The 23,813-nt window shown below is 39.4% G+C and overlaps 1 protein-coding gene across 2 annotated transcripts in view; it reads left to right on the top strand.

Moving 5' to 3' along the window:
* Positions 1-2,607: 2,607 nt before the first annotated feature.
* Positions 2,608-23,813, top strand: part of mrpl23 (mitochondrial ribosomal protein L23) — a 42,230-nt gene continuing 21,024 nt past the window's right edge. For both annotated transcript variants that reach the window (XM_068314064.1, XM_068314065.1), the window contains exons 1-4: positions 2,608-2,746; positions 3,663-3,785; positions 12,597-12,679; positions 21,390-21,463. In XM_068314064.1, the coding sequence (XP_068170165.1) occupies positions 2,727-2,746; positions 3,663-3,785; positions 12,597-12,679; positions 21,390-21,463 (300 nt within the window). In that variant the 5' untranslated portion in view covers positions 2,608-2,726. The remainder of the gene's footprint in view (positions 2,747-3,662; positions 3,786-12,596; positions 12,680-21,389; positions 21,464-23,813) is intronic.

Genomic DNA, 23,813 nt, shown 5'->3' with positions numbered 1-23,813 from the left:
AATGCATGATAACCTCAAGGTCCAATAAACTACATCTTCAAAGGCTGGGAAACTGAGGTTATTTCCCAAGTGTTGATTTCATCCTGTGAGCAGACCTCATTTACAGTTAAACAAGAGAACATAGTGAGTGTTTGTGGCGGGGTAAATCCTGTGGAAGCGGTTCACCAAATGTTCATCTACCTGTAAAGGTCAAAGGTCTTGGAATGTTATCAGTATTTCCTATGCAGTAAACCTAAGCAATAAACCAGAACATCAACCCTGGAGAACAAACCTAAGGGTGAGATGATGATCGTATAGTGAAATGAAATAGTTAAGTGTGGGTATAGTGAAATGTCTATAGTAAAGAGGAGTAACATGCAATGAGTCTTTTCACACATGACCATGTAATTATTTTTTGTATTTTATAATAAGAACATTCATTCAAAAAATCTTTTTTGTGGTTTTTTAATTTTTGATCAGAAATATTTTAGTGACAAAAATGAAAAAAAAAATCATTTCATCTTTTCCAAAATTTTGTTGGTACTTTATATATATATATATATATATATATATATGTTGCTGTTGTTCTTTGTTATAACTGTTGAGAGAGATATTCAAATATTATGGAGATATGCCTCCATCAGTAATTCTGGGTATACAGGAGGCACTTGACTTGCAAAGAATTCTGGTTGAAGAATGGGATGCTGTGACAGCAGTGTGTGCTGGTAACCAGGATGAGGAGGAGATGCCACACTGTTATGGCTGTGTGTGGGTTTTACACACACACACACACACACACACACACACACACACACACACACACACACACACACACACACACACACACACACACACACACACACACACACACACACACACACACACACACACACACACACACACAATTTTGTACTCGTGGGTGCCCACCAGGTGCATTGCAACTGATTTTGGTAAAATGTTTTTTTATGAATTACTGTACATGTAGGAGGGGATAAGGAAACAAGTGGCATTGAAGGGGTCATATTATGATAAACATGTTTTTTTTCTGGTCTCTACAAATGTATAGCGGTCCTTCCTAACCATACCAACTTCTAGAATGAAGAAAACCAATGGACTCTGCATTGACTTTACAGCCCACATCCAATGAAACAATGTTCAAACACTATGATCAGACTCAGTTCCTGTCATGACGTAAGGAGAGGGGTGATTTTCATAGCCAGGCCCCATCTTTCCGAGAACACTCCCCTCTCCCCTGGATAAGGGGCGTTCATCACCAAGGTGAAGTTTGTATCCTACGTTACCCTTTGCCACATTCAGGAAATTCAGGACCACAGATCAGTTTGGGTTAATAAGTTTCGAATACAGAGTATTTGGATGTCTGACAGCTGTGTGAAAAAGAGTTTAATATAGAACCTTTAATCAGGGTGGGGCAGGCAGTCATAGTGACTGGAGGTCTGGAATGACAGAGTAGGAAGATGGGTGTGCAGTGGTCCCTCGTTTATCGTGGGAGTTGCGTTCCAAAAATAACCCAGAATAGGCAAAATACACAAAGTAGTCAGCTTCATTTTCTACAATTATTATAGATGCTCTATGGCTGTAAAACCTCTCATTACACACTTTATACAATTTTCTCAAGAGAGGCAGGAACATTTCACACTTTATTCGTTTAAACACTTAAAGTTCAAATATTTGTAGGAAAATAAGTCCAAAAATAAGTTTTTGTGTGATGGTTAGCTCTTCCTCTGCCTTTTGGGTGCTAATGCAGGTTCCTTTTCCTCTTACAAAATACATACTTACATACAGTACAAGCATACATAACATATTTGTTTCAATGAACTATGTTTATTAAAACAAATTTATTAAATTTGTTTTCATGAAAAATGTGTATTATTAAACATAGTTTACTAATACATTTGTTACATTTCCAAAAGAAAGTGTTTTTGTAGTAACCTCCACATTATGGTCTGTGGACTTCAGCTATAGCTATAATGTATGTTACAGTATATGGTTTGAAAGGAAACCACATCTTTGTCACCACCTCAATGAATCTGTAGTGTTGTCAGATGAACTTATCAGCTGTCAGATGGACCATTTCCAAAGCAACAAATAAACAACCAGTGAAGTGTTGGTGAACAGAATAAAACTAGACAAAAATAGGGATGGTTGATCATGGAGCATGAATCAAACTGTATAATGACTAAATCTTGAACTTCCGTCCACAACACACAACACACACACACACACACACACACACACACACACACACACACACACACACACACACACACACACACACACACACACACACACACACACACACACACACACACCATGGCATGTTAACTAATGGAAACTTCCCTCCCTGGCATAGCGTGGGCTGTCAGTGTGGTCCATTTCCTGCCAGGACTAAACCAGCTGAGCCAGGGACTCATGTTCCACTCAGGGGGCCTTCAATCATCCTTACCCCTGCTGAAGGCATTTAGTATTGGGTGTGAGGTCGGACGTCTGGGCACAGAGTCTGTTGACGACATGGGACGATGTCTCCCTCTACTGGTGTTTCATTGTATGTGTCAAAAGAGTTCACGTTCTCGACATGAACCACGAGAGACTACCAACCGTAATGCGCATGCGTTACGCTAACGCACCCGGAAGTATATTCCCGCACGTGTATCGAGAAACAACCTTGAAACAGTACAAAGCAACTGGCCGATATTTTATGTGACATCCCTTAACAAATCTTTTTAGCGATGCCAGTGACAAGACTAATGTAAGGGACAAGTTATTTGTTTGTGTTTTGAAATCTAACTATAAATCTTTGAATGCTTACGTCGGTTTTGTAAGCTCGCAAACTCTGCTAGCGTTAGCATGTGTCAGTCTTGAATTTAAAATCTCTGTCTTAAATAAGTTATTGGCGCATATGGTTTTCAGTGATCTACACCACATCCACAAGCCGCAGCGGGTTTTTTTGTGCACGAAAAGATAATTCTAAATCTAAAGTGACTTTTCCAACCAGTAGGTTAGCTAGCGTTAGCCGCTATGCTAAAAACATAGCGTATTAGTGCAGTTGTCAAGCCGATTACTTGCCAATAATTGTGTAGATTTGGAGATAAATCACCTGATGTAGCAAGTCCACCTAATATTACCTCAACAGTTTAAGATTTTTTAAGTTATTCTAATTTCAATGACTTGAGTTTGTATTGAAGTTATTGACTGTATAATAACATTTTGGAGTTGTGAGGTATTGAATAAAATTATTTTCAAGTCTCAGTCGGCTCAATATACTGTAGTATTAAATACAATAATAAATGATTTCAGTTGATGTAATTGTGTTCATCATTTCCAATTCCTACACTGTACTGACCAATTATTACAGATAAATTGTTACGAAAATTACTTTATGATTGAGCAAGCATAGTGTCATTTCAATAAAAGGCCTCACCCTTTTCTGGATGTAGATGAACTTTTTGTTCACTGGTTACTGAATGTTAAAAATTATTAAGGCAGACTTTTGACTGCAGATTACTTTTATTTACTTTTGACAACAATTGATAATCACATATGAAACTAAAATTTGCCTCACGACTCTACATGTTTAGGGTTGATATGGTATAGTCTTCCTGGTTTAAAGTGTAATTGTAGGAAATGATGTGCTGTAGGTGATAACAGTATGTCTCTCCTCTTAGATATCCTCTCTACCAGTTTGGTGGCCCTCAGTTGAGAATTTTCAGACCCAATTGGTTCTTGACTCTGGTAAGGCCGGGAAAAGAGCAGCCTCCAGACACTGTCCAGTTTCGCATTCCAATGGAGTAAGTCTTACACATCTTGTCTTTTTGTAATGGAGTATCAAAGGTGGTGCAAAGACATACATTTCTACTGTAGCTGTCATGCTGTGAAGTAAAAGTGGTTGAAGTGACATTAAGTTGATATCACAGTTTTACAGGATCTTTTTTCTGTTTGAGGGAGGAGTAGTCTGCCTTGTGCTGTTGTGATGATAAAAAAAATTGCTGATATTATTATCAGAAGAATTAGAAAGTACAGCTCAACTTAAATCTCAACATCTTTTATTTTGCAAAAAAACAAGCCTCACCCCCAAAGAATTCTCAATGTACAGGTAAGTGCAGTATTACAAAATGTGTCAACGCTCAAGTAGATGGATCATACTCAGTGTTCCCGTTTGTGTGCATCCTTGTGTCTTTGACGCACATTTTTGCGACAGGGATGCACGATCGTCAGACGTACATCCCTGGGATGCAAGCTTTAAATGCACTTCCATTCAACAAAAATATTCACAATTTTTCCATTTCCCCACTTAAATTTTGAACCACTAAATCGCCGCATATTTCTTGTCACGAGACTCACCTGCGTGATTCTGCCTTATTAAAATTGACCAAAAGGCAACACAACGTGTACTTGTTTTACGCACTGTAGCGAGAACGAGGAGTTAGTTAGACCTTCCAGGGCAATCATATACTGTTGCTTATGCTTGGACAGTCTTGTTGGGTTTGTCTGTCTCTTAAAGCGCTTTGACATGTCTGCTGATGTGATTAAGTGCTATACAAATAAAGGTTGATTGATTGATTAATTATCACCTTTCCTCTGAAAGAGATGCAAAAATTAAAAGATCACAAGTTAATATAGAAAAAGAGACAGATGTTACTGACATATTACTGAAATTTGTGTGGAGAAGGTTCTGTCAGCTTGGTGCAGTGTCCACAGTAGAATACAGCATATGAATTAAAGGCAAAGAAAACTATTGAGTGAAAAGCAAAAGTGAAAAAAAAAACCTGTATTACATCTTTCTTTATTTCTAAAACTGTTTTTATAAATGAATGCTAGGCTTTAACATTTTGATAAAACTAATATATAATTTTACTATTTTTTTACTTAAACGGTTATGGTGTTATTAATAAAAACATTGGAATTAACGGCTTGTTTGGTTTTTTTATATTGTACTATTGGCAAAAATCAATCCTTGCCTATGCTTCTACTGTATATTCTGTTATTACTTTTGGGATGCATAAATGTCATGTTGGGATGCTGAATTTTTTCGTGCATCCTAGGGATGCACTACTTTCTTGAGGTAAATTGAACTCTGGGTACTGCGTTTAATGTCACCGAAGTGAACATCCTTCGTCATGCATTCAGCAGCTGTTTTTTATTCTTTAAGATAGCTTGTGACACAGTCAGGTAAAATACTGAGGTTCATTCACCCATTCATTGTCTACCGCTTCATCTGCTGTTGCGGGGAGCTGGAGCCTATCCCAGTTTACTGAGGGCTTGAAGCAGGGGTGTGATGTGAAAATTGTTGGATTAGTTTACATTTAATTTATAATGAAACAAATTTCCTTTGCATTTTTCAACAACATTCTGGTTTGTTATAGTTTAATGAGCATATTACAGTACTTTTAAGTGTTATCTATGGTAAATGTCTTACCTGATGTGTCTGGGTGGATGTAGTTTAATTTAAGTGAGCCTTATATATTTCTTGTGTATACATACATACAGACATTTATGTATACATACAGTTTATTACTATTGTAATTTAAACTTGTTGAAGTGTGTGTGCGTGTGTGTGTGTCTGTGTGTGTGTGCTTGCATGCGTGTGCATGTGTGTGGGTATATGAAAAAAGTTATTTTTTTCCCCTTTAACTATTCTGCCACTGCAGTAATATTTCTACATCAGTATTATACATCTGGAGTTGTACAACATAGCCACTGGGTGGCATGACAGCCTTTAAAACAGAAATTTTAGAACTGACCAGACAGTTCCCACCACATTGTGGTTATCCAACATGATCTAAGTAACTTCCAAGACTTGTGAAGAGCTGACGTGGGCAGTGGGGTGTGAGGTGCAGCCAAAGATGGTTTGGTTTGGCGCTGTAGTGGAGGTTTTGGCCGTTATCGACAACGAGTGTTCAAACATTGGGCCCCTGGAGGAGCCAATATTAATATCTATGCAGAAAATGAAACAAACTGTTCTTGATACCTCTCCAGAGGTTGTCTCCAGTTGAGCATGCAACATATTACGTCACCGTGTAATGTATCAACCGCTTTGCTACCTCCTAATTTTTCTGTGTTATATTTTTGTCATAAGATAGTTGATTTGGCATGATTGCACGAAAATCATAAAACACAACTGGAGGTCCTCACCACTCAGCACTTGGTTGTGATGAACTGATTTTGAGTACCTCCGAGAGCCAAGGTCACTGAGGTTAGCAGTGCTCCTCAGGCAATGAGAGGGCCAGAGCCGACTCTGGGGAGAAAAATTGAAGTTTGAGGGAGGTCGTCTATGCGTCTCTGGTGGGGTTTAGACCATAATCTGTTCATCCAGGTGCCTGGCCTCCCACTCTGATTTTTGTATTTTCTCTGCCAAACTCCGAGGGTGCTTATGCAATTTTGTGTGTATGTCTGTGTGTGCGCTTCTCAGTGTGAGCGAGTCAGTTTTTAAGAATGGTGTGTGTCTTTGTGTACATATGCACAAAAGTGGGTAAGTGCAGGGTGCATGTGTGTTTATAAGGGTGTGTAAGGATTTTTCTTTGAGTCTTTGATGCTTGAGAGAGGTGGATGGCCGATTGATATGCTGCTAGGGCCTCAGTGTGCACTTGAAATGCTTATTTTATTTTTGTGGTTTCGTACACAAAAGAATAGTTAATGGATTCACATGAACAGACACTGACACAAACAAAATATCACTCCCACTCTCGGTTTATTGATGAGTAACTACATAATGGGTGATTAGTTATGACTCTTGGAGGCAGGTGGTGTTAGCGTGGGTAAGTTGCTGTGGCCGCTGAGCATCTGTTGGTAAGAATTGGTAAAGTTCTCCTTACATTAGCACAAAATGATTGTCATCTTAATGACACTTGGTACTTTGTACTCAGTAGTTGTCCATGTTATTCACATTTGCGCATCTTTGTTCCTACATTGCAATACATCCAAAACCAATCCCTATTGGCACTTGTTTGAGACACCTGGGCTTTGTTCATGTAATTCTCTTTCTACCTGTTTGAGGGAAGTATTTGTTTGTCTTCCCGATTGTTCTCTAACCTTTTGTGCCATGTTAGTATTTCCTCTCTGCTCTGGAGGGAACATCATCAAGTTTCTAGGTTGACGCCCAAATACACACCCCTTGTGCCTCACCTGGCATGGCTAGAGGCCAGCGCTGACATAGAGACGCAAAGGAAATATCACAATGCTGAACATTCTGTTCACAATAACCCAGTCATATTTCAAGCTACGGTGCTAACTACAATCAGACCAGACCATACTCTGGTTTTATCACTCTTACTGCACGTGAACAAACAGTTCAGTATCTATCGGACCAAACATTTTTTGGTCAATGTTTGGCAGTCTGTAAATATGATGAGACATGGGTTATGTTTCAGGCTAATTAACCACACTTTTGTTGTCTTAAGAGAGCCACTTTTGTTATTCATCTTGCTTTTGAGTCTGTATGGACCTGTATTGCTGGCTCGAGCAACTCCTGCTAACCTACACTTGGATCTTTATCTGTTCAACTGTCCAGGAATTTCATAAGACTATGGAGTAAAAAGCTTAGGAGCTCTGGGGCTGTTCTTTCTAGGAAGGGTTTTCAGTGGTATGGATTTGCTGTATGTTTTATTAAATACAAAATATGTCTGTGAAGTGTATACAAAGCTGGAATGATAAAGTTTCCAGAACTAAATCATTTTCATCATCTTTTGTTCTGTGGTAACATGAGTGAGGTCTCTCACTATGGGGTAAGCTCCTCTTATAAGCTGTATAAGTCCAACACCATTAAGCCAGCCCTGTTGGTCGGCAGTCGTGACAGCAGTGTGGAAAATACAGTATTCACTTCTCACAACAAGGATAGCCACACACGCACGTACGCGCGCACGCACGCACACACGCACACACTGTTTTCTCCTTAAAAGAATGCAATGTTGGGAGAATGCCGAAGTCATCAGGTTATTTATGATTTCTCAACAAGGAGCCAAACCCAATCAGCTGACAGATAATCATCAAAACTTTTGGGCAAGGCAGTGATGTCCCACATTTTATCTGGTGTGACTGAGACGTCAAACTGTTCTCAACAGCAGGTTCCAGTTGCCCAGGTTTTCCTACTATGACATCCTGTGGGAATGGCTTTTGATAACGAAGCACTTGCAGTAGTCACCTGAGCAGGGCCGACCCAGCATCATCTGAGGTAACTGAACTTGGAAAAATATTAAGCAGGCTAATGTGCTAAGCATATTTATATTTAAGGTCGATCTGTATACACAAAGTCACATGGTCTGTATTTTTCTGCGAGTACAAGCAAAATTAATAATATAGCTGCTGTGCTATCAGCTGATATAATGGGCTTGGTGTAGAGGTTGTTTAAAAAAACAAACACAGAATTTAATAAAGTGCTTAGCCAGTCATTACTAACGGTGGAGATGCTAGTGCTTGTAAGGATTCAAATGGGTTGATTTCTTTGGTGATATTTTTAATTTAGTCTCTAATTCAAACACATTTGGATTGTGTGCTTGATGCAAACATTAGATCACAGTGATCAAGTTGTTGGTTCAGTTTCTAGACACTTAAGACAGCAGGTCATGTCAGCTGTCATACTTAGAGATTTTTCTCCTGTGTGAGTAACAAAAAGAGGTTTTTAATTAAGCTGATGATGATGCATCACCTGTTTTTTTTAAGGAGATGATCCTCTTAGCTGCCAGCCAATGGTTCAGGTATAATGGTATTGAATTTCTGATGACTATAGAGAGGAGAGTATGTTGTGATCATATGTTAGCCTGAAAATGTGAACCAGGGTCATAAGCACATGTCTGTACACTTACAATAAGAAGTTCCTTTCCATTATGTTGTATTTTCAAAGCATGAAAAATGTTAGTTTGTACAATTTTATCAATAGCAGCATGTATTAAAGAACATTGTGGGGTAGTTTGCATTTACGCAATTTCTCTACAGTAGATATTCCCTGTCAGGGCAATTAATGCAGTTTCAGGTATATATTTTTTTCTTTTTCTTTATTCATTTAGAAGCAACCATAAGTATAATTAAGTGGACTTTGGGACTTAAATGAATAGTTGGCTATTTGGCTGGCAGCTGGCACTTACAGCAAACGCTGATTGTCTGAGGAAAACCCTTACAATAAATGTAATCCTTCACACGCTGCTCTTACATTCTCACCTCTCAACTGTCTCTTCTCTCCCCAAGTCTCAGGTTCCTCAGTGGCTTTCCCTCTCAACAAAGTCTGCTATTATGATCTTGATACTTAGTGTTGAGTAGCTTCTGTGCATGTATTGTCTGTGTGGGTGGGAGGGTTATAGTAGTGACTGGATGTATCTTGATTCAAACAATGGGGCAGACTTACAATGACGAGCGGCTTTACCTAACCTTTCATCTATGTAGAAGCAGCTCTCGTGTTTCATTCTTGATGCTAAGCTCCTCTGACACAATGCACTTTGATGTTTTCTGAATATGTGTGCGTGTGTGTGTGTGTGTGTGTCTGTGTGTGTGTGTGCGTGTACGGAGTGTTTGGTACACCCTGGATACTTTTCTTGTTAAACTATGGTTTCACATTGAATACAATCTTAGTTGGCTTATTGGGAAATGCAAAGTTTACATGTTAAAAGGACAAGCTGTGTTATTAATTTACCGTGGAACAGGGTTGAGGAGATTTCTGAGTTTGGGGATCTGGTGGAAGAGCTGAACTTGGTTCATCTTATGTAAACTGATGGAACTAGCATTTGGTAGTAGGTGTAAGTGGAGAGAACTACCGGCATGTGACTACTTAACAGGGGCCGTGGCATGACTGTTAAACTTAGTAGCTAAATCTACTTTCTTTGTATTACTATAATAAACTGGAGCCAAGAATTGTACACAGTGTACTACTGCTACAGCCAGGGTCCACTGCAGAGGATAAATTATTAAAATATTTTGTTACTGCTGACTGTGGTCAACATACCATCTTATCTTGTTGGAGCTTTCTGCAGGTTTTGTCATTGTTAACTATTGACCATCTTATCCAAAAAAATCCCAAAACAAAACAGGTGTCTGAAAGGCTTGGTAAATGTTTTTTTTATTCCTCTTTCAGAGTTATTCTATATGGAAATTGATTGGTTTTGGTCAACGCCTGCAAAATGAAATCCAACAGGAGTCAGTTCATAGACCCTTATTGTTTCCAATTTATTTGCATGTTACTGCTGTACTTTTCTTTCAAAAAAGGTAAGATTTGATAGACTTAAACTCCTGGACCCCAAAGTCACTCCTTCACTTTGTTCGCCCACAATTGTGAATTGTCACGTAGCCTATAGATTGCAGAGGAAAGATGACTTTTTTGAGCAGGTGACTGAGATCTGCAAGGTGATCTACAAATTCCTGGCCTTCTTTGTTGTTACATAGAACTACAGTATGTCACAGTGCGGCAAGGTAAAACAGTTTACCCAGTTACTTCATCTCTTCCCACATCTTTTCAGAGAGCTGTTTTTTATACCACTGTTTGATATCAAAGATAGGTTGTATACCTCACGTTCATACCTGTCTAGAACAGTGCTAAACAATAGAACTATTTTTTACTTGTTTCCTGACTTTCATGCCAGTCTGCTTGTTTTAAAACTGCTCAGCAACAACAGACCATAATTGAATATAACCCATTGCCTGCGTCATTTGATGCCCTTCTAGGTACTGTGTTGAGTCTTTCATCATCTTGGGTGAGAAATCTTTGTAGCATCTGTGTTTGCATATAAATATATACCAGTTGCTGAGGAACGATGCTGTTAACCTTGGCTGTTGCTTACGACTAGTTTTCTTTCTTTCTCTGAGGTGTGAAAGGTTAGCTCGTGAAGTCAGATGGGTGTTTATACTAGGATGATGATCAGATGTTGCCTGAAACTCTATTGGAAGAACCACACCCTTCGTCTAAGTTTAGCTTGTTTATGTACTCGCTTAACTTGACATTTTCTCCTCAGCTTTCAGCTCAAGGCTTGATGTCAGATGGATTACAGTTTGTAGCTTAAATGGGACTAATGTATTGGCTCTGGTCAGAGAAAAGGTATATTTTTAGTACACATGTTGACTTTATTTTAAGTTTTTTCATTTGACTTATTTCTGAATATATAAAAGAAAATCACATTTGGATTGATGATTGTTAATGTTTTCATTTTATTAGTTCTGTTTTTTATCATTACATCATTAAGTTCTTACTTTAACTGTAACCGTATAGACTGCTATCTGTATCCTAATGATGGCTGGGTAATTGGAGTGGTAAAAGCAGATGGATTTAGATCGGAAATTGTTCCTCATTAATCAGGATCACTGTTCCCTCTGCTAATGATCAAGATAAGACGTTGCAGTCCCTAAGCCACTTTCAGTTCTTCGTCCCAGCTTTCTAGGAAAACCCGACTCCCTTTCTCTTCCTTTCCCTCTTTAGCTCAAGTACCCGGGTCACTTTGCTCTGCTTCACCTCCCTCTGGCACACACATTGTCAAAGAGGGGTTATGGGGAAGGTGGGGGCAAATGGAGCAGAAAGTTTCATCTGCATAGCAAATCTTTAAAGGGAAGCAAATCGGTCTAAAGAGGCTTTATCAAGTTGTTAATGCCTTTCTTCACATAGTGGTGTGGTAATGTCTCCACTAACACCTTGAGTGGTCTGCACCAGTACTGACTTTTGAAAGGAGAACTCACTTACTGTACTGTTTATTTCTCTTGGCTCTCAGATCCTACTGCCTGAAGTTGATTTTTAGTAAAACAAACAAGCAAACAAAGAAAAACTCTTATCATACTTAAGAGGCACCACAATAAATCATCCTGCTTTCTGTATAATATAACAGAAAACAGAAGGGTGCTCTGTTTTGATGAGGGTGAAAAAAAACAATTTTACAACATTGAAGTATAGTCTTGTCACGTCATAGTTTTTATGTTTGCAGCTGAGGTTTTCTCGCAATGTAAATGTTGCCTCACCTCATGCTGCAACAATAGTGAACGGTATTACAGTGTTTACTCTTGAAAATGGAGAATATTACATTATACTGCTCTACCAAAGAAACAAATGAGGTGCTAGAAGATGCCATATCCGAGGCACTTATGCCAGACCACAGTGTTGCTATTAAGCACTTTGTCAGACGCATCTGGGAAATGCTCTCTACTAGCCTAATCCAATTGACTTTTAGCCGATAAAAGCCTTTCTTCCTCTGGTTGAAGAAATCCTTTCCAAATGCTGCCCAGTGGGCTAGCTTTATCTGGGTTGCTCCACCGGATCAGTTGGTGCCAGTCCCACTTCCTGTGTAGTGTTTCACCAGGCAAGATCAATACATGCAGACAGCTAATTGGATGAACATTGACACACCCATTTCTCTTCTTTCCACTTTATGGTCCAGAGAAAAGCTGAATATGGGTACATAGGGAAGTGTCCTGTCCATTACAGTAGGTAATATAATGGCAGAATTTATGGGAATGTGGTATACAACCAGACTGCATCATCATTGTCTTTCTGAATGCGTGGTTTTTGATGAACAGTGATCCTGTATATAATCACAACACATTCCCTGCATAACCTCTGTTCTTGTCTCCTTTTTCTTTCTCTCCCTCTCTCCCAATTTATGTCATCTTTTCTCTGTCTGATGCTTATCCGCTGGCAGAATGACCAAATTTGACATAAAGAATTACTTGGAGAAGATCTATAATGTCCCAGTGGGAGTGGTCCGGACCAGGATACAACATGGTGAGTGTTTTCACTGCTTTGCAGAAGCAGAGACAGACAGCTTTTACATTTACAGATCTTGGAGTAATGCTCATAAAATATTCATGTTTCCAATATAACTTCTGATAGGGACACTGGATAATTTTTTTCATTAGTTCAGTAAGAGTTATTTACTAAACAGTAAGCACTGGTATGTCTCTATTATTTAAGGTGTAATTGACTCAGGCATGGTCCTGCTAGACAACCTCATTTTTAAAAAAAAGTCCACTAATAATTTCATTCCAAAAAGACAGCATTTCAAGCGCTGAAAGTGAAATGGGAAAATGAAAATGATACTCTCATTTAGAAACTGATGCCAGCAAGAGGTCTGGATGCAGGTCTGGCCCAGGCCCATTAAGCAGCCAGAGTCTTTTACTAAGGAGCCATGCTGTTGTAATACTGCAGAACGTGGTTTGATATTGCTGTAAAAAACAAGTCCGTCCTTGATATAGATATCGTATACTTGGCAACATTTTTTTTATCTGAAACTCTTTTAACTGTTCAGCATTAAAGTTGCCTTCACAAATGCACAGGTTACCCATACCACGTGCACTAATGCACCTACATACAATCACAGATGTTAGGTATTGAGCTGTGTGTTCATAACAAGCCGACTGATTCTTTTCCTCTTTAATCTAGAGGATTCTGCATCCATGATTTCCACAAATAATTTCACTTGTGGATCTTAAAAGCTCCTACCCATTGAAGGCGGCAGCATTTCTGGATCACATTAATATGTGGTTTCTATTCTTCATGGTAGAGTTGAACCGTTAATTGCGGATGCAATGATGAGCTGTGCTCACAGTTTAATGCTGTCATGTCATTTAGAATCATGCCTGTTTTTAATGCAGTGCTGTCTGAACATCACAGCCATCCAATATAGGTTGTTGTCCTTGTTCTTTTTAAAGAGACTTTTTCACATTCTCTGAATCTTTTTAATATATTAAAACTATACATGATAAAATCACCAAACTTCTTACAAGTTTAAGATGATAGACATTATTCTTAAATTAGTACACAATTTACCAATGCAGTCTTTCAAAGTGGTATTCTCCTCAACTTCTTATTTTAGAATAACTTCTCTAATACGATTATTTAGTGAGCATGAGTCAAGTAAATTTTATGAATTCCATTGTATTGATCAAATTTTACCATTTATTTCTGACATTTGTATTTGTGATTCTGTCAGGTAGAATAACTAGTATAAACATTACCCTTGTGGTGGCCTGGTTCCTGATTATTTAACTTGGTCAAGATTTATTGTTGACTGATGTATCACAAACTAACAAAATACCACCAGAAATTATTCTTGTCCCTACAACAAAGTGCACATCTATATTTCAGTTGTTTATTTGTATTCCTAAGCGAATAAACATGAAGTTTTATTACATCCACCAGGGAAGTATCTTGTTTGTTTGAATGATTAAACAAAAGCTACTGGAAAGATTTTGATGAAACTTGGCGGAGGGCAGGGCACCAGCCAGGATAGAATGCACTAAACTTGGTCAATAGAAAAAAGAATCAATTTTTTTCTGTTTGTTAATTATTGGAAGTATTTTTTGTGTGCATTTTCTCATTTAGCTAAAAGCCAAATTTTCAGACAGTGCTGGTGGGATGGGGCATGATTCAATGTTGCTAGTGAATATTTTTGGTCACATATAAATTACATCCATTCATTTTCAGAACTGTTTCTTCCACTTTCATGGGGGGTTGCTGTTGCCCCCCCGCGACAGTGGACTTACATGCGTGAGGCCGATCAATTCTATATATTCCAATCAACTGAAGTGCATGTTTTTGAGGTGGGAGAAAATCCACGCAGACACAGGAGAATCATACAAACTCCGTACAGAAAGGATTCGAGCCTGGAACGTTCTTGTTGTGAAACAACAGCAATAGCCACTGTGCCAACGTGCCACATTTAAATCAAGGTTACATGATACTGACAACTTTTGAATAGTTTCGTACATTATTTTCTTTTGGAATTCAGAGAATCTTGTTTGAGGGAGCGTAAAGCAAGTTTATTTGTGTTTTGGAGAGTCTAAAAAAATTAGTTGGCAGGGAATGGAACTCTCAGCTTGCAATTTACATGGTCTTCCCATTTACATGTAGCAGCGGGAGTGTTTTCCAGAGGCTACTTGCGGTAATGGTTAGCGTGCCTGGCCCTCCTTTCCCCTCACACACACACACACTCACACACACACGCACGCACGCACTCATGCGCGCACACACACAGTTGCTTATCTGACAATCTGCTGCAGCAGAATTCCACTCTCCAGCTGTCCCAGGACACCCCATGTTCCCTCCACACAAACACATAATATTCTTTTAAAAATTTGTATCTTCAGAGACTGCCTCCGACTTGGAGATCCCGTCAGGTATATCGCCAGCAGGGTTTTGTCATTGACTTAGTTGCCCTTTTAACTTTATACTGCAGGGTAGACAGTTCAAGTTTTCACGGACTGATTGAGGGCTCCCTGCTATTGTTTGTAAGTTGATGACAGAAAGGACATATGGGTGGCTTCAAAATACAGAGACACTGAGAAGAGGAGGCACAAGCCCCTTCTGTATTGTTACTGAAGGGCTGCAAGGAGTCCCCTCTATCCCTGGAGGAGAGAGTTGGAAGGAGAGGGAGAGGAGAACGGCATTGCCTAGTCTACAGTGAGGAGGACTCATTAACACCACTTATTAGGGTGAGCTCATTAAAAGTAAGGGAAAAGGAAAGCCCCTTGAGAGGGTGTGTGGAAGGAAAGAGGTAAGCTTTGGAGATGGAGAAGGATGGAGAAGAAAGGGGAGCTCGGGGCCTCTTGTGATCCCGAGGTGCGTCAGAGAAGGTATCCCTGTCTGCGTCAGGAGTTCCACTCCATTGGCAGCGTAAAGACTGGAACCGGCAGAAGAAAGTAAGGGGTGCAAAAGACCCTTTCTTCCCTACATGGGCGGCAGGGGTATTTTGGAAGACGTTGCCATGGATACCCCTCTGGCCTGGGATTTGTAACATGATAGCTGGCTGCCAAACCGCAATCTCAAAGTGGGAGAAATTATGCTTGCGTTTGCGAGTGTTGTATGAAAGGTCTGTCTGTGTCTCACCATGTGGAAGGAAAGGGCCATGAGAATGAAGAGAAACACTCCTTTGTACCATTTTGAGATGAATAATTGTATGTGTATGTTTATGTTTGTGTTCATGCATCTTGTGACTTATGCTTTACCTCGCTCTTTCAAAGGTTGTAGCATTTCCCCGTGGATATCCTTAGCCAAGACACACACACACACACACACACACACACACACACACACACACACACACACACACACACACACACACACACACACACACACTTCGTTACCACTGTCTCCCACCCACACAGACGCCTCCAGTTAGCCAGGGGGGCGTGAAGGGGGGTGTTTTACAACCCTTCTCAGGGCTTTCCCTGAGCATCATGCTCTCTGCCTAGTGATTGCTAGCTACTCGTAACACACACATACACGCACGCACACACACACGCACGCATGCAAGCACGCACGCACACACACACACACACACACACACACATAAATGACTCATCACAGCGGAATGTTTCCCTTGTTTTTCATGTCATAAACTGCTCCCATGGCAATGGCAGTTACTCAGAGGGCCTGTCGACTTGACTACCGGGGTCTCTTTCAGATTAAAGAGCAACCATTTGATACTGGGGTCACTGTCTATCATTGGAGGTCAGGGTTTTGTTCAGCTTTTAAGTTTGAGATACCTATTTTTGAAGCACCTGTAAATTCAATGCAACAGACTTTATTTATGTGATGCCGCACTCCTAAAACATCCTCGTACAAATGTACAACCCCATCATCTCTAAACACACGCACACATGCACACATACACCTACACATACACACACACCTACACATACACACACACCTACACATACACACACCTACACTTACACACACACCTACACATACACACACCTACACACACACAAACACACACGCACACACACACGCACACACACACACACACACACACACACACACACACACACACACACACACACACACACACATCGCATCTCCCAGAGTTCCCTAATTTCCAGACTTGGAGACGTCTGACAGAAGAGAGGATGATGTCATCATCATCTCCAGCTGGGGAAGAAGTTAACCTGCTTTTCATAGTAAACAAGGTCAAGCTCTGCTTCATCACGTGTGTGCAGATTATTTTCCACAATACATTTTGTTTAATTTACTGGTAAAGTAAAGGATCTGTTATTCAAATAGGAATTAAAAATAATACCAGTACTAGACTGACCCTTTCTCACTGGTTACAGTGGTGCACCCAACTTTTTCTATTAGGTACACTAGCACATTATTTAGATGTGTTCATTTCTCATCTTATGCAAGTGATTGTAAACACAGTAAATGACAAGAATTGTATTTCATTCTTTAACCCTTGGGGACTGATTGGTACCAAAAGTGACATTTTTGTTGTTTTTATGTTTTTCTTTCCCAATAAATCAGTCAATTAAAAGGCTAAATATATTAAATTTTGCCAGTCATTTTCTTTCAACTTTATTTTCTAAATTCCTTAATGCCTGTCATTGGAAGTGTATAGAATAGTAGATTGTCACCATGTACACACAGGAACCAATTGGTACAAAAATGGTCTCATTGACTCCCATTATAACCACATATTTTTCATATGCTATAGGCATATATATATATATAATATATTAATATATTATATATGCATATTATATATATTACTATATACAATAATGCTGCCATGTTATAATGCAACATGATCTTCATTGTCTGCAGCAAGCCACTGTCCCCACATTGACCCCACAGCCCAGACACAGACCCACCGTCTGTGTTTACTCCTCCTGTTTACTCCTCCTGTTCTTATTTTCGTTCCTTCATTCACAACAACTACCTTCATGAAAGGTAGTGGGTGTGACAGAAGGACATGAAAAAGGACATGATTTGTTTTGCAGGTCTGTGTTTACACACCTGCAAAAATATGTATTTCCATTCATCCAATAGGTGAGCGGAGGCTTCTTTTGATCCAGCAAAATTTGCTGGATCAAAAGAAGTCACTGTAGATAAATGGTCGCTTTTAGGGGCCGTTGTTCATTCAAACAATACATGCCTTCCAAACCAGCCAAGTACGGACTCAAAATCTGGGTTTTGTGTGATGTCCAGACCTCTTACGCGTGGAGGCTCCAGGTTTATACGGGGAGGTCTGCGTCAGCTCCGGTGGAGCGCAACCAAGGAATGCGTGTGGCACTTGAGCTCACTGCATCGCTCCAGGGCCACACGCTGACCACGGACAATTTTTTTTTTACATCTTTTCCGCTGGCTGGGGGGGCTGGCTGTGCTCCCCCCGCAGCTCTTAGACAGTAAACAGCGGCAAGTGCAGTCATCGTTGTTCGGATTCACGCATGAAGACAGCGATCGTGTCATATGTCGTCCCCCCCCCCAAAAAAACAAAACAAAACAAACGTGCTTCTCCTGAGCACAAAACACCGGGAACCAGAGGTCCAGGAATCGGGGAAAAAAACCCCACAAATAATAATGGACTATAATCGCTGCAAAGGAGCCGTCGACCACCTGGACCAGGTATTTACGCATCACTTATTTATTTCACTTACTGGTATTTATTTACTGTTACTCACTACGTTTGATTGTGCGATATAGCAATAGCCTATGCACTTTATTTCGTTGAATATTTTTCTATTTATCAAGAGGGATGTGTGAAATTGTATGCATATCATTCGTGTAATTTGTTTTTCTTCCGCAGGCTTGTGGCACCCACTCCTGCAGCCGGCAAACGCGCCGCTGGCCCAGGTGTCTTTTTTATCACATGGTCCATGTTTCCTGCTGCAACGCCTTCCGTCTTTTCTTGTCTGTGTACCCCGGCTGGAACAGCTCTCGGTCCACGAAACGCCACCTTTTTTGGAGCAGCTCGGCGCAGCGCTCGTCACCCCAGCAATGGAGAACCGACCGCGGATGCCTAGAGCACCGTTTTCGGCGAGCCTGGTCCGTGAAGTCCAGGGCCGGGCCAATCAAGAGGAAGATGGGGCAGGGGAGGAGCCACAGCCGGTCCCGGCCAAATCACGTAAGACTCGCATATGCTGTGCGCTGATCAGAAGGGAGTGTGGAGCCAGTGCGCAAAGTGTTACGCACATGCATGCAAGAGGCACTACAGGATTATCTGTGAGTCGTGTTTCAAGTGCCAGTAAACATTCATTCTCACACACGCACGCACGCACAAACACACACACACACACACACACACACACACACACACACACACACACACACACACACACACACACACACACACACACACAACAACAACAACAAAACATACCATACCACGGCATACACTGCACAAATATTGTTCTTATGTTTGAAATTTAATGAATGTTGAAATGTTTATATGTATAATAAAATATATAGTTGTACGAAGGTCTCATTTTTGTTTGTCTGCACCGGACACGTTGCCATAGCGAGGCGCATACAATTTCATGACATGATCCGTTTTGGACCATTAGCCAATGTGTTCATTAACTTTAAAATTCTCTTTGTACCAAAAACTAATTATGCATTAAAGTTAATATTGTTACCAATTACTGGCATGGTCAAGGTTGTAATATCTTTATCAGAAATATTTAACCATATGCAAATTTTTCTAAATATTCCATATTTTGTATTTTTCCCATTGGAAGAAAAAGAGGGTTGTCATGGCAAATTCCATATAGACATATATAATAATAAAAAAAACTTTATATCTATGAATAGGGCTGAAGTAATGGAAAAGATCAGATGCACTGAAAGAAAAAAATATTTCTGTATGGCATGTTTTTTTTAGACTTTTATGAAATGTCAATTTTTTGTCTCTTTTGGTTAAAGTGTTTAGAAAAGCCAAAATTCTCATTGTACCAAAAACTAATAATGCATTAAAGTTAATAATCCTACCAATTGTTGGTATGGTCAAGGTTGTAATATCTTTATCAGAAGTATTTAACTGTCCACTAACTTTTGGAAATATTCCACATTTTGTGTTTTTCCCATTGGAAGAAAAAGAGGGTTGTAATGGCAAATTCCATATAGACATATATAATAATGGAAAAACTTTATATCTATGGATAGGGCTGGAGTAATGGAAAAGATTGGTGCGTTGAAAGAAAAAAAAATATGTCTGTATTACAATTTTTTTGAAGACTTTTATGAAATGTCAATTTTTTGTCTCTTTGGTTAAAGTGTTCAGAAAAGTTAAAATTCTCATTGTACCAAAAACTAATGATGCATTAAAGTTAATAATCCTACCAATTATTGGTATGGTCAAGGTTGTAATATCTTTAGCAGAAGTATTTAACTGTGCACTAACTTCTGGAAATATTCCACATTTCGTGTTTTTCCCATTGGAAGAAAAAAAGGTTATAATGGCAAATTCCATATAGACATATAAAATAATAAATACAACTTTATATCTATGGATAGGGCTGAAGTAATGTAAAAGATTGGTGCATTGAAAGAAAAAAATATATTTCTGTATTACAATTTTTTTTAACACTTTTATGAAAACAATAAAATTTACAAGAAGTCTTATACAGTCATTGTTCAAACATCAATACATTTTATCTTTGGAGTTCAAGTTATTGGTGCATTGTAAAACATATTGATGAAAGAAGGTTAAAATAGTTGTAAAAGTATATATCTTTTTGTCTTATTGGGATACTGACTACATACATAACTCACAAGCCGAGACATGGGTAGACATCATGAAAATCTATGGTTACACTGCAGTATTTTCTGTTATGAAACAGAGGATCCACTTACTGCTTTGAAGCTGGTCTAAGTTAGTGTGTTTTTCTTTTTATTCTTTTCATTCAACTACCTTAAATCATATTATTGTAATCTGGTTATAGGTCACCTTACCTGTGTCAAAACGCTATCCTTCACTCCCTCTTCCTCTCCTCCATCTAAAATCCTCCATAGCAAAACTTAACCAACGTTAACTTTGTGATCAGCCATTTTTTAGGAGGAGGAACAGGGAATACTGATGCTAAGGAGTCTGTGTCTTTGCTAATGATGCCAGTTCTGTTATCTTTCAGTCACAGAGACACAAGTGAAGGTCAGCACAGCATTTTAATTAGTGAAAAAAATCATCAGTAGACCAAGTGAAACTGAAGCATGCAATATTTTAAAGATGAGATGTCTCACCGCTTCTTTCTTTTCATTGAAAGGAATGTAGGAGGATAAGAAGATGCATCTACACTCACAGAGACGTGCATGATGTGCACAAAGTACATAAAAACCTGTTACACGTTGACCAACTAATCTTTGGAAAATATGTGTAAAATTTTTGTTCAAAGCCAATTTTTTCATTAGTTTCCTTAAAAGAGGCTGACAAGACTGCACATCCAGTTTGTCTTTGTTAAAATTGTTTTTTGCAAAATATTTCCTTTTAGTCAGACCAGCTTACTTATTGCACAATATTTTAGATGCATGTAATGACCGTAATGGTCAGAGGCTACAGCTGTCTAATAATTGGGAAAAGCTTAACTTTGCTGTCTCAAAGGATTGGATCTTTATCACATACGGCATGTGGTTTTTAACAGAAGGTGAATTACATGCTGACAGAGATTCTACGCTTTATAGTATGATTCCTTTTCATATATGATTTATTTCTGTTTTGCAGGCTCCAACAAGAAAAGGAATCACCTCAACCAGAGGGTAAAGAAACCTGACTATAAAGTAGCCTATGTTCAGCTGGTGAGAACACACACGCACACGCACGCGCGTGCGCACACACACACGCACGCACACACACACACACACACACACACACACACACACACACACACACTGACACTGCCCCTGAGGGGCAGGTGGCTTGTGAAAGTGAGCTCTCATACACATATGCAGGTACAAGCACACATGTACAAAATGAACTTCACTGTACACACATACACAAAAAACCCGCTGGTATTCATTGTTCTCATGAAAAAGCCCCCCCTCCCCTCATACACACACATGTAGACACACAAATCACACAGCTGTAACTTGCTGTAACTCCTGTGTGGTTCACATACTCTAGCTGCCCCCTTGAGAAAGCCGTAGTTTGAGTTCTTGAGAGGCCGGAGGGTGAGAGGTCGTCTTTAGTTACATGCCAGAATTATTAGAGGAAATATTGAGATAGTTATCATCTGGTATAGCTTGTGTGTGTGTGTGTGTGTGTATGTGTGTGTGTGTGTGTGTGTGTGTGTGTGTGTGTGTGTGTGTGTGTGTGTGTGTGTGTGTGTGTGTGTGGTTCGAAGAGACACTGTCAAGTCAAACTTACTGTATATACTGTACATTATGGTATTGGAACCCAGAGAAAGGTTAAACAAAAACCTCTTAGGAATTTAGTGAAATAATAAAAGTAACAGAGAGTGACAACAATAAATCTCATAATAATAGAAGTATTGTATATGATAGTATGTCCAGTAACAGCTACGACAGCCATATCCAATTATAATGTTAGATAGGAGAGTAAAAATACAGACAATTGTGTTTTGTAATAAAATGTAACAATTAGACATCAACCAGGCCCATATCAAAGCACGATCCATGGGACAGTGCAGGACAGAAAAGCTCAAATGCAAAAAAGTGTCATTCATAAGAAATATTAATGGTGCCTCATTGTGTAAAGACGGAGAGGGAGAAGTGGTGTATTATGGGAAGTCCCTTAACAGTCTAAAGTAGCAAGTCTTGTCTTTGTCAGATGTGAGGGTTCCAGACCGCTCTTAAATAAGCAATGGACAAAGACTATAAGAAGTATCCACAGTAGCTGAACCTGCTAACTGAAGGCTTTGTCAAACTCTGCATCCAGGGAGTGAAGTCTCACAGTCAGTCAATTGTGTATCTTATGAGGTCACTGGTTTCTGACCATTGCATTCTGGGCATCATAGGGAGCCAATGCAGAGGAGCTAATATGGGAGAAATATGATCTCTTAGTCAGCAGAGAGTCTTCGGAGACTTACATGGATAGCCTGATAACTTGGAATTTTAGTAATCCAGTCTGACAATAACATATGCATGGACAGTTTTCTCCGAATATATTTCAGATTGTTAGAGATGCTTGTTGAAATTGAAAATGGAAAAAAAAGGTTGTTTTCCTCATGAACATACCGATTCTCCCCAGTTTTTTCACCTTGAGGCTAACTAGTGATACAGATGGATACAGGTGAAAACGTCATCTCTTTGGAGGTAACTAATGGCGCTTTGTAACTGGACCATGAGACTGAACTGCTGAACCTTCCAAAAGTGCGGAGAAAAAAAAAACTAGACAGATCTTTTGTCATTGAGCTGAATTAATTAAAAACATTCAGGTGGATGAATTAATCTCTTGCAAGTCGAGAAGCAGCACATATTCTTCAAACATAACTTGGCAGACACTCCTGATATTGGCGTGTGAACCCAGACTCCCTCATTACGTCATGGCAGTTGCATTCACACCTGTGTTTGAGGTGAGGTTTGGGTCAGGAAGGCCCATTCCTCCACTTCTTGGCTTAGTGTTTGAATTCTTTTTACTCTTTGAACCACCACTCCAAAAAAAGTAAAAATTAAAAATAAAAAAAAAATAAAAAGGAAAGGAAAAGTCACTGTTTTATGTGTCTTTGTTGCAGATTTGAAAGGCAAAGGCTTTTGTTTTGTGCCTGTCATTTTGATCTTGCCCAGATAAGTCAACTGTGGTGTAGACTCATGTTTACACTGCACTGCAACTGGGAGATATTAATCTTGAAATGAAAGACTAATGAAAATCGTCCTAGCAACAAGTTTACTTGAAGTAGCCATCAATCTTATAAAAGGGGAGGCTTCCTCTTGTCTGACAGCAAGGAAGTTATTTTGGAAATGCACATTAAAAATGATACATGTGAGGATGCAGAACAATAGAAACACAGTAAAACACACACTCCAACATGTGTGTCATTCATGCGTGGTAATCCCCTGAGGACTGATGTTTTTTCCTTGTCATTTGCTCTGTAGTCAAAGTCATATTGCGGTTTCCTCAAGTCATGCTCATTTGACATTGAAAGCAGGCACAAACACTGAGATGCAGTCTTTGTGCTTTGAATTGATC

The sequence above is a fragment of the Antennarius striatus genome, chromosome 4 (assembly GCF_040054535.1).
Source record: "Antennarius striatus isolate MH-2024 chromosome 4, ASM4005453v1, whole genome shotgun sequence".
In the NCBI taxonomy this organism is placed as follows: domain Eukaryota; kingdom Metazoa; phylum Chordata; class Actinopteri; order Lophiiformes; family Antennariidae; genus Antennarius; species Antennarius striatus.
Note: the sequence above shows the minus strand (reverse complement) of the source record. Positions and strands in the feature narration are given on the sequence as shown.